The sequence below is a fragment of the Leucoraja erinacea genome, chromosome 2 (genome assembly GCF_028641065.1).
Source record: "Leucoraja erinacea ecotype New England chromosome 2, Leri_hhj_1, whole genome shotgun sequence".
Classification (NCBI taxonomy): domain Eukaryota; kingdom Metazoa; phylum Chordata; class Chondrichthyes; order Rajiformes; family Rajidae; genus Leucoraja; species Leucoraja erinaceus.
The window spans coordinates 134,110,755-134,123,432 of NC_073378.1; the positions used below are offsets into that span (position 1 = coordinate 134,110,755).

The 12,678-nt window shown below is 43.1% G+C and overlaps 1 protein-coding gene across 1 annotated transcript; it reads left to right on the forward strand.

Annotated features, from left to right (window-relative positions):
- Positions 1–2,628: 2,628 nt before the first annotated feature.
- On the forward strand, positions 2,629–9,532 carry LOC129715996 (uncharacterized). The gene is made up of 2 exons (XM_055665879.1): positions 2,629–7,065; positions 8,062–9,532. Exons 1-2 carry the CDS (start codon positions 5,359–5,361, stop codon positions 8,572–8,574), a joined length of 2,220 nt encoding a protein of 739 aa, XP_055521854.1. The 5' UTR covers positions 2,629–5,358; the 3' UTR covers positions 8,575–9,532.
- The last annotated feature ends 3,146 nt before the right edge of the window (positions 9,533–12,678 follow it).

Here is a 12,678-nt window from a genome sequence, read left to right on the forward strand (position 1 = left end):
GGTCAAAAGTCGCTGACCTCATTTACATAATTATATGCACGAGGATGAGTACAGCTCCTATGCTCAAATTACACAGACATTGATACACAAGGTGAACTTAAACCGGGTGAAAAACAGGGCCCACCGGGCTTGACGGGGGTTGAGTTGCTTCGCCGAACATGAGGAAATATATAATAAAATTGCTCAAATGATAAGTTCTTAATGAACTTGTGTTAAGTTGCAAGAGAAGAGCTTGGAGTTGGGGCTTTCAAAAATACATGTCTCCACAAAGAAATAACGAACAAAGAGCACACACAGGAGAACAGATGGCTTATCATAACATGGAAATGTTGATCTGAATAGGCATATCTTTATTTATTACTTTGAAGCAATAATCATGCTGTCAGAAATTGTATTTGGTTTAGGTTGGCATTTATAATTGATGGTTGTTAATGGGATCTTTCTCCATGACATGGGCACCATCCTTCTTCTTTTGTGACACATCTTCTGAGCTCGGCTGTGCCATGAAGGGGAGTTATGCTTGTCTATGTTGGATTGTAGGCACCAAGGGTAGATACTAGTCTGTGAGATGGTTTGTGCTGTTTAAATTTATTTATGTTGGGATAAGAGATAAGGCATAGGTGATGGTTGTATGACCTTTGCAAAAGGATTTCTTATGCTATAGAAGACTGAGAATATAACTCTGTTTTGATCTAAGCCAAACGATTGGGGTTTGCATATAGTAATTTTCAAATTGCTGTGTGGAATGCTATTGATAAGAAGTTGTAAAGAGGCCTTACATTCCTTTCCTCCAGAGATGGAAGGGGGAGGTTGTAATACAAAATGAAATTAGACTCGAGCTTGGGAAGAAGCAATCAAGTGTAACAATTAATGGCCTTTATGTGTCTGTAGTTGGGAATTGTGTGATTAGAACTTTGCTTTACCACTTTGTAAGAATGAGGCAAAACTCAGATTTAAGCTTTGTAATCCATAAGTAACTGTATTTTAACTATGTGGTTGTAAGGAAATTAATTGTGAAGTGTATTGTGTTTAATTACGATTGTAAGTATTAGACTTTGTTTAAATCTGAAGTTTGAGAAATAACTTTCTTTTCCAAAAGTGAAAATATTTGTATGCATGTGTTGTGTGATTGCTATATTATGTGTATATTCTGAGAAGTATTCTCTGAGAATTAGTTTTGTATCTGTGGTTTTACTTTATTGAAATAAAATGATTTTGAGCAAAGAGGTTGAAGAAACCAGAGGGGAAGAAGGTTGTAAAGGGGCCGGAAAAGGGAAAATCATGTGACTATACGTGTTGTCAATCAATGGAAAGGATTTAGTTGATTGGTTAATGCAAATAAGTTAAATGTATGGTAAACCATAATGATTGGTTAATAGTTTGCTACTCCTTTTTACCATCCTTGTCTTTTACCTATATAATGTGTTACATTTATGCCAAAGTCAGTAGTTCTTTCGACCTGCTCCAGAGTTTCTAACTCTGTGTTGGAAGGTTTAAAGAATTATCCAGCGCTGTCAGAATAAAGAATTGATTTTAGCAGCGACGGTTTGAATCAAGTTTTCTTGAATTAGACTGGCAAAAATAACTCATTTTAACAAACACAGGTACTCCAGGTTCTTGTGGTCTGTCCAGACTTGGAATGGTTGCTCAGTACCCTCCAACCAATGCCTCCACTCCTCCAAAGCCAGCTTCACTGCCAGCAGTTCTCTGTTGCCGATGTCATAATTCCTCTCAGCTGGAGAGAAGGCAGCAAGAGAGGAAGGCATAGGGGTGTATCATCTGGTTCTTGGAGGAGCGTTGGGAAAGCACCACCCCAACTCCAACATCAGAGGTGTCAACCTCCAACACAAACTGACGGGCCGGGTCAGGATGCTCCAGGATGGGGGCGGTAGTGAAGCGTTGCTTAAGATCCTGGAATGCCCCCTGAGCAGCAGAGGACCAGGCAAACATGATGGAGGTAGACGTGAGAGCAGTGAGAGGGGCAGCCAGGATGCTGTAGTTGCGGATAAAGCAGCGGTAGAAATTGGCGAAGCAGAGGAAGAGTTGTAACTCCTTCCTACTGGTAGGCTCAGGCCAATCTACCACTGTTCTCACCTTTCCTGGATCCATCTCGACATGGCCAGCAGAGAGGATGTATCCCAAGAAGGACACCGTGTGCTGGTGGAACTCACATTTCTCTGTCTTGACTAACAGCTGGTTCTCCCATAGCCTCCACAGGACAAGAGACATGTCGGGTATGTTCTGATGTAGAACCAGAGTAGATGAGGATGTCATCCACAAAGACAAACTGGTTCAGCAGGTCACAGAGCACATCATTGACCAGGGCCTGGAAGACCTACTGGTTGGTCAGGCCGAAGGGCATTACGAGGTATGGGTGTGTTGAAGGCTGTCTTCCACTCATCTCCTTCCTTGAAGCGAACCAAGTGGTAGGCATTACGCTGATTCAGCTTAGTGAATATGGTGGCACTCTGCAGGCGGTTGAAGGCAAAGGAGATGAGTGGCATGGGGTAACTATTCTTGACAGTCATGTCATCCAACCTCGATAATCAATGCAAGGACGAAGGTTGCCACCCTTCTTACTCACAAAGAAAAATCCCGCCCTGGCAGGAGCATGGGCGGATTGTACCAGTTGCCAGAGACTCAGAAATGTGGAGAAAGGGTGGAGAAGTACTGGATAATAGGTCAATGGCACAACCATAAGTGCGGTGAGGAGGTAAAGAGGTGTCTCGGGACTTGCAAAATACCTCTTCCAGGTCATGATACTCAAGACAGTACCCTGCACAGGGCAGGATATCATTAGGAGCAACAGATACAGAAGTGCGTGGAAGACAAACAGAGTGAAGACAATTAACGTGACAATGTTGTCCCCAGGTGGAGATCTTGCCAGTGGACCATTTAACAGTGGGATTGTGAGTTGTCAGCCAAGACCAACCCATAATGATTGGAACATGAGGTGAGTTTAGTAAGAGCAAAATAATGCTATCCCGGTGGTTACCTTTAACACAGAGTTCTTGGGGGAGAGTAGTGAGTGGTCATACCAATGGTTGTACCATCAAGTGCACTGGCTTGGCGGGGCTCTTCTACCCTTACTGTGGGAATCTGGAATTTCTGAATTGGAGTGATATCAATGAAGCTATCATCTGCCCCCGAGTCAATGAAAGCATCGTTTCAACAACTTGTTTCCAATGAGTACAGTGACAGGAAAGAGGATGCTGCATCTTCGCCAGGGGGCAGGCTCTCTTGCTGATTACGCCACTGATGTTCGGACCACGGCTATAGAGAGCGTGCTATAAACTTTGCTCAACCATAATTGCTCCCTAACTGGGGAGCTTGGCTTTTACTGGGCAGGCAGCGATTAAATGTCTGGAACCTGCACAGTAGAGACAACTCCTCCCCCGTATGCGTCGCAGGCGCTCCGTCTCACTCAGCCTGGTGAGGCCGATCTGCCTAGGCTGCCCCTCCACTGGATCAGGGCCGGGATGTGTGAGGCTTCTAGCTTCAGATGGAAGTGGAACAATACTCACTGTGGCGAGAGAGGAGTGTGAAGGGTTAGGTGACTAGTAAAGAGCTGTTGATAGCTTGGCTTGCTTTCGCTCTCAGAGCTGGTTATCTAACCGAATGGTTACATCAATCAGCAAGTCCAGACCAGAGGGGAAGTCACGAGAGGCCAACTCATCCTTCAGGTTATCGTTGAGGCCATGAATGAAGTTACCGAGTAGCCACCAATGAAGTTACCAACCGCTCTCTATAGCCGTGGTCCGAACATCAGTGGCGTAATCAGCAAGAGAGCCTGCCCCCTGGTGAAGATGCAGCATCCTCTGGCCTGCCTCTCTTCCGACTAAAGGGTGATCAAAAATTCTTCCCAGCCAGCTGAAAAATGGGCAAAGTCCTGAAAGAAATCTAGCTGTCTCTCCCAGGCAGCTGTACCCCCGGCTGAAGCACATCCTGACAGCAGGGAGATGGCATAGGCAACCTTGGAGCGTTCTGCGCTGAGGACAGTTGTAGTCAAGGAGCCCAAGTACAAATACCAAGGAGCCCTAGTACAAAAATGACCTGCAGGTAATTGGATCGCCATGGTACGTTTCCGAGATGGGAAGAACTGCTTCCTTAAAGGGCGGCTAAGGCAGAGAGGTAGCAGTGGAGTCGGGAGGATCTGGCGCGGTACGACACTGGTTGTTGACAGGAGCTGGTTGACACTGGTTGTTAACTGCTAGACCGTATTAGTAAGTTGGTCTATTCGACCAGTAAGTTGGTCTATTCGAGGCTCATGGGCGCCGAGAGTGGAGCCTTGGTGTTGAACAGCCCAGCGTAAATGAGCCAATAAATCCTTAATCTCGGGCTGACCAGGACTGCCTGCCGAGTCCATACTGGCCGACTAATCTGTCAGAAGGCTCAGGAATGGAGAGGACTCGAATGCAAGCACACCTAGACAAGGCCAGGAGAAAACCAAAATCCAAACCCGCACGTAACCTACTGAACTGATTACTCGGCAGGAAGTGAATGTACAGGTGCTCCTCAACTTCTGATAAATCCATCGTTCCGATAAACCCATTGTAAATCGAAAATATCGTGTCGTAAATACATTTAATGAGCTTCGGTACTTTCAGTATCAGCACTTACTGCCTCACCACTAACCTTCTCATTATGAAAATGATGACGCTTTTTGAAGTGATGGAACCATCCCATGACCTGTTGTAAACACTTGCATATACGTAGGATCATTGGCACGCTCTTTCTACAGCTCAATGCCATTGCCCAGCATCAAGAGAGAGTATCGTGCCGCATATCGCTAGCCCGGGAAAAGATCAAAATTCAAAGTACGGTTTCTGCTGAATGTGTTTTGCTTTTCCACTGTTGTAAAGTTGAAATATCGTAAGTCGAAGCATTGTAAGTTGAGCAGGCATATGACCCTTGACTGACGAGGGGAGCAGAGTGAATACTGGTGTAACTCATGATTCGATCGGGTGAGGAATGTGGAGAGCCTCGATTATCTGGAGGCATGGCATGTGTGACAAGAACTTGATTTGAGGTATTCAAAATTCTGAGTGGCATAGACAGGTTCAGATAGATAGGAAACACTTCCCAGTAACAGAGATGTCACAATCTAAAGGGCAGTGTTTTGGGATAAGTGTTTAGCTTCTGAAGATTTTGTTTGACAGAAGGTAGCTATATTTACAATGTGTATATATTTGTACATATATATTATCTCTTTAATATCTTAACGAGACTTTAAATTACCATGGTGTTGAATGCTAGATGAAGCGCTCATAATTTAAATTAATGTAGATAAGTATTTGATGATTGGCATAGACACGGTGGGTTGAACACCCTGTTTCTGATCTATATTGCTGTATAACTATGACTAATACTTTTTATATAATTAAATGTAGATTCATTTTTTTTCTAGAACTATCAAAGTCCATCAGGAATTGTGAAGGATTCAATAAGCATCATAGCAAAACCTCATCAGTTTCTGATTTCCAACAGCTAAAGAGTTCGGAGTTTCCAGAATATAACAAGACATGTGGCATTATTGGAATGAAGGACTGTGCACTCTCACATAGTCAAGACCCCTATCAAAATGTCATATATCATAAATACCACAACAGAGAAAACAACTTTCAGGGTAGAAAAGGCAGAATATTTCACAAAGCTGACATGAACATAGATACTGAGAGATCTGTCCCATTCACAAAAGCTCAAAGTTATTACCCAGAAAGTAGAAGTAATTCCACTTCAGCATCTTCAGGCCACATTGGTTCAGAATCATTTCTAAACAAAAGCAGGCCAGACCATTTCCAATCTCATGGTAGAGATTACCAAGGAATTCCAACCCACAATGCATATCACTTAAAGCCTGATGCTGTACGAACTGATTATTTTACTTTAGATAATTATCAACAGGATTACAATGAAACAGAATCACTGGTCTCAGGTATTGATCGCACCTCCACCTTCAGTACCAATGCTGCACAGAAATTGGATAGATTCTTACGTAGAAAGCTGGAGGCTCAGAACAGTCCACCATATCCTCTAGATTCACATCTAGATGCTTCAAATATTTATGAAAATACTGATGATCTGTATGAAGGCAGCAACACAAAGTGTCATCAAGCAAAAAGACCCTATACTTGTCAAGCCAAGCAACTGGGTTCCAAGCATGATTCACATCGTTTAGTAGCTTCAAGCTCACTGGAAAATATCCGCCAAGTCATGGACAAAACTAAGCATATTCAAAATCTGCAGGTTCATTTTGAGAAACAAATCCAAAAGAGTAACAAACAAAAAGAAAAGGAGCAACAAATCTCAAGGAGAAAATCTGCTGAATTGGTTAAAAGGCAATATAATACCAAAGGTCAAGAAGAAAGAAATAGAGCAAACCAGGACAAGGCTACACAAGAAGATCTCTGCAAATGTATAAAATGCAAGAGAATGTTTCATAATGAGCTTGGTTGCGATTCAGAGTGCAAAAATCAGAGTTTCTCACAGAGTAAAATATATTCTCAAACAAAAGATTTTATACAGTCTGACAAAATCAAAAATCACTGTTTTAAATACAACACAAGTGATCAAACATTTGACAACTACATGTGTCAACACATCAGGCAATGTGACACTTGCCAAAATACAAATAACCGTTCCAAAGATTCGTCAACTGGGTCTTCCATTTGTGAGGATGACAGGAATTACAAGACCACCCTTAAACAACACAGTTCCTCTTGGGCTAAAAGACCTTCAAATTTGCTAAAAGGGTGTCAAATGGAAAAGAAAAAACTGAGTGAAAGTAGTGATGAACATGTTGATTCAGGTGCAAGGAAATTCTCAGAAATATTGGTTAAAAATTATAATTCTGGTAAAATATTAATGGGGCAACCCTGTGGTGATTGTACTCAGCTATGTCCATGCAACACCTGTAGGTTGCTGGCCAAAAAAAGTGAAAGAATTCCAAACTTCCCACGAAAAAGTATTCAAAAATGCAAAGACAGTTTGGAATCTGTTGATTCCAATGTCTACTGCAAACCAAGCAAAAGTTGGCATGGCTCTACAAAAGATTCAGTTAATCAGGTTTGTTTGTTTCTTAAATTATGCTGCATTTTGTTTAATGGAATATGTAGGTCGGTAATCTTTGGCATTGTAATTTAAGTTTTCAAAGCACTCTGATAAAAATGTGTCCACTCTACAAACATTAGCGTTAACAGTATTGTCAGTTTACTATCTGAAAGAAGCCACAGGCAGAATCAAAATTAAATGAAAACCAAAAAACACAAATCGAGATAAATTAAAACATATTACTAAATTGTCAAATATAAGTTGAGTAAACTTGAGGAAACTGTTGATGTCCATTCAATCGCTAACCACAATATTACTGTGTTTCATTGATCACCATTTGATAGCACATCAATATGGACCTCTGGCATCTTCTAAAATCATAGGAAGGATGTGATTATGCTTGGGAGAGTGCAAAGGAGATTCCCAAGTACTGTATGTTGCCTGGATTAGAGCATTTCAGCTATGAGGAAAGAATGAATAAGCAGGGTTTTACCTGAGGCTAAAGGGTGATCTGATATAAATATATATATAAAATTATGGAAGGGTGGATTAGTAAGAATCTCTTTTCCATGGTACAAGGGGAGAGAGGGCTACAACTTACACCTTTTATTTTCAATGTATCTATCCAAATGCCTGGAACATTGAAACGGAACCCTCTACCACTTTCACTGCACTTTTATGTTCTATATTCAATGTCTCGACATCCTTTCTATTAACCTTAGATTAATAAAGATTTCACATAATTTCCTTATTGCTCAAAAGAGCCTTATTAGTGATATTCATTCATCGTTGTTGCAAATGTGAATCCCTGGATCTATTTATTTTCAAATCTTTTACATAAATTCACTTGTGAAAATCAGTATCTAATGTTCATATTTAATTTTCAAATAACACTCCACAGGAATAAAATTCCACATCGAGACTAAGTAAATAAAATATTTCCTTTCTCCACAACCTATAGCACAAAATTCTGATTTTAATGATACCGATGCATTCAAGATTCTTATTCAGTTTCTCCACAGATTTTGTGAAAAATGCCTTAGCCATCACATCCCAAAACAAGTCGGCCAAGAGGTGAAATACAAGCAAAGCAGAAACAACTCAAAACCGAGACGATCCAGGTTGGAACCGACATCTTCACTTGAGAAGCTCGCACCTCGAATGAGGAGAAAGGACAGAGTGAGATTAATTGCAGAAGCATTTGAGAGGAGAGACAGGAAAGACATTGAGCATGCTGAGAAGGAAAAGATCGAGAGAGAATTGCAAGAAGAAGAATGGGAAAAGAAGAAACAAGCTTTGAAACAGACTCAAAACAAACATAGGAAGAAAGGAAGGGAATCATCACCAAATGGAGCTTCGGGGCACCGAAGAACAAATAAATGCAACCCAAAACAATGCAGTCCCGACGATTGGCAACATGATAAAAGAACAGAGAAAGTGAAAAGCACTCGCATTCCTGCTGCAAAAGAACATGCAGAAGAAAGTGCTACACGGCACAAGCATCGACGTCATAGGCACAGCTAATCTTCAAATGCTAAATTCTAAACACTGGTACACATGCATTGCCTCAGATGAAGGCTCAAGTTGGAAGGTGTATTAATTACAGTCGAGAATGCATTCACTGACTCATTCAATGATGGCAATATTTAAAAATTAAAGTAATAACAATTTTACCATCTCTTCAGCCTTACACCTATGTCACTATACACGTGACATGAGCCCAACGCAGCTCAAATAACTGACTTGCTGATCATTGAAGAGAATGTTGCCTCTGCTCTGTACTTCTTTCCACGTCCACTGAAGTTGGGAATTCTCCATATAGAAGTACTTTGGGTTAAATTCTGGCATACTGCAAAGGTACAGCAATGTATTAATATGTGATAAAAAGTTATACCAAATACTGCTGCTATGTGTTTAAGATGTCAAGGCAGAACAAATGTGCCATTTCAATTTTAAAGATGAAGTATTTGTGTTCATGTTCTTTAACTATATTAAAGATCAAATTCTACACATCAAGCAGATATTTGGTTTGTAGGGCAAATTTTTTAAATGCCAGTCAGATCCAAGTGATATTCAATACCACCATTAAAAAATATCGGGTTAGACAATCGTGTTTCAGAGGAAAAGATTCATATGAAAAATTAGCTTGATGAACATATGACCCATGACTAACGATTAGTAAAAATGCTATGATATTTCAACGATTATTGCTGAGATATTGGTTCTTATTTACCCACTGTATACACCAAAATGCCGTGGAACATATCAGCAATTATTACAAAATATGCTCTGTAGCTTATGTACAATTTATATATTTATGTTCTATTCCTGAAATTGTATTGTGTTTTGAATATTCTGGACATTTAGGGATGAATTTGTATGAAACTATGACACAAAATTTATTTTATAAATTCCAATGATAATATCAGCAGTTGGATCATTTAAACCACCAAGTTTCAAGGAGGCAAATGAAAGCCCAGAATAGTTCCAAACACATTTAGCTTGTGAAATTGTATTTAAAAGCTTATTTATTGTTGATTAATATGTCCTAAACCTCAACTTTTTGTATATTACAATAAACAATATTTTTTTAAACAAATAGGAAGCTTTTCTCATCAACATTATCATAACTGCAAGATTAATTACTCCACTGTTAATAGCCAGTTAGTTATCTTCCACTCTGATTAAGTTAATTAAGTTAACCTTATCCAAAATGCTATTCCCGATATCTCAATTGGAGACTCAAGAAACAGCAGATGTTGGTTTATAAAAGAAAAAACAAAGTCTGGCAACACTCAGCAGGTCAGGCAACATCCCTGGAAAACATGAATAGAGGATGTTTTGGTCAGGACCTTTCTTCAGACAATCCTTAATTAGATTGTCTTAAACATATCACTCCTGCACCCTCTGACACCTGCTTGATAATATTTAAATTTAAATGCGCGGGAGACCGCTGGATGGATAGAAAATTGGCCTCATGGAATGAAGCAGAGAGTGATGGTGAACGGTTGCTACTCACACTGGAGGCCTGTGACTACTGGTATGCCTCATGGTTCGATGCTGGGCCCGTTATTGTTTCTCATCTATATCAATGAGAACATAAACAGCAAGACCAGTAAGTTGGCAGCTGATACAAAAGTGGGCGATTTTGCAGATAGTGAAGATGGAATGGTTGATGGAATTTAACACAGAAAAATGTGAGGTAATGTATTTTGGAAAGTCTAACATGGATTGGACCTACACAGTGAATGGAAGGTCTCTGGGATTGGTGTAGAGTAGAGGGATCTAGGAGTGCAGTTGCAGTTGCAACTTTTAAGAAATTGTTAGACAGGTACATGGATAGGACAGGTTTGGAGGGATATGGACCAAACACAAGCAGGTGGTACTAGTGTAGCTGAAATATGTTGGCCGGTGTGGGAAAGTTGGGCCGAAGGGCCTGTATCCACACTGTATGACTATGTTCCTCTCCTCACAGCCCTGCCTGGCCTGCTGCTGAGCATCCTCTGATTTTACCTCGGAACTAGACTAAGTGGGACCCAACGCAATATTCCACCACTCACCCATAGCCCCTAACAGTGCAGGCGTGGCTCATTTCCTCTCACCCACCAGCAGTCCCTCCCTCTCCTCTTCATGTGTGTGAGGTGAGGAGGGGGCGAGGGATGTGGGGTGGTAGGGGAAGTGTAGGAGGGGGGGAAGAGGGTGGTGTGGGGGGAGGGGTTGTGGGGGGGGGGGGGTATGTGTGGGCAGGGGAAGGGATGGGGTTGGCAGGGGAGGGGGTGTGTGGGAGGGGAGGATGTGGTCGGGGGGGTTTGGGGGGGTGTGTGTGGAAGGGGGGAGGGGTGTGGGAGGGGGATGTTTGTAGGCGGCAGGGGGTTGTGGTGGGGAGTGAGTGTGGGCAGGGGGTTTGTAGGGGGAGGGGATGTGGGCGAGGGGGATATGGGCAGGGGGGTTGTAAGGGGAGGGGGGGGCTTGTGGGCGGGGTGGAGAGGGGGGAGAGAGCTCTGAGAAAAGGCGCGGAAAGAGCCATGGGGGAGAGGAGGATATCATGGGGGAGGGGGGCAGGAGCCAGCGAGGGGGACCAGAGGGGAAGGGGTTGGCGGTGCAATGGGGACTCACAGCGGGCACTGGTTGCTTCGTGAACCGTTTTTGCGCAAATAGAATGACCGCTAAATCGGAAGATAACAAGATCAGAGTTTTAGTTATGTATAGATAGATTGCACCGTCTGCAGGTTGACGCTGCCCGACCTGCTGAATGTTGCCAGTATTCTCTGATTTTACTTCACATTTGCTGCATCTGCAGGTTTTTTTGTTTTTTTGTTTCCTGACTGTGCTGCTCCCCTCACAGACGCTGATCGACTAAATATAGAAGGTAGACAAAAATGCTGGAGAAACTCAGCGGGTGAGGCAGCATCTATGGAGCGAAGGAAATAGGCAACGTTTCGGGTCGAAACTCTTCTTCAGACTGATATGCGGGTGGGGGGGGCGGGAAGAAGAAAGGAAGAGGTGGAGCCATTGGGCTGAATATGAGGTGCTGCTCCTCCAATTTGCAGTGGGATTCACTCTGGCCATGGAGGAGGCCCAGAACAGAAAGGTCGGATTCGGAATGAGATGGGGAGTTGAAGTGCTGAGCCACTGGGAGATCAGGTTGGTTAACGCGAACTATGCGGAAGTGTTGGGCGAAGCGATCGCCAAACCTGCGCTTGCTCTCACCGATGTAGAGCAGTTGACATCTAGAGGAGCGGATGCAATAGATGAGGTTGGAGGAGTTGCAGGTGAACCTCTGTCTCACCTGGAAAGACTGCTTGGGCCCTTGGATGGAGACGAGGGGGGAGGTAAAGCGACAAGTGTAGCATTTCCTGCGGTTGAAAGGGAAAGTACCAGGGAGGGGGTGGTTTGGGTGGGAAGGGACGAATTGACCAAGGAGTTATGGAGCGAGCGGTCTCTACGGAAAGCCGAAAAGGGAGGAGGAGATGGGAAGATGTGGCCAATGGTGGGATCCCGTTGGGAGATGGCGAAAATGTCGGAGGATTATCTGTTGTATGTGACAGCTGGTAGGGTGGAAGGTGAGGACAAGGAGGACTCTGCCCTTGTTACTAGAGGGGGGATGGGGAGTGAGAGCGGGGCTTTGGTAAATAGAGGAGACCCTGGTGAGAGCCTCATCTATAGTCGAAGAGGGGAACCCCCGTTGCCTAAAGAATGAGGGCATCTCTGATGCCCTGGTTTGGAACACCTCATCCTGGGTGCAGATGCGGTGTAGACAGAGGAATTGGGAACAGGAGACAGGAAACAGGGTGGGAAGAAGTGTCGTCCAGATAGTCATGGGAGTCAGTGGGTTTATAGTAGATTTCGGTCAGTAGTCTGTTATCTGCGATGGAGATAGTGAGGTCTAGAAACGGTAGGGAGATGTTGGAAATGGTCCAGGTGAATTTGAGTGCCGGATGGAAGTTAGTGGTGAAATGGATGAAGTCAGTGAGTTCATCCATGCAGGGGATGGCACCAATGCAGTTGTCAATGTAGCAGAGGTAGAGTCTGGGGATGGGGCCCACAGTATGCCTCGAACAAAGATTGTTCAACGTACCCTACAAAGAGACAGGCGTAGCTGGGGGCCATGCGCTTGCCCATAGCTAT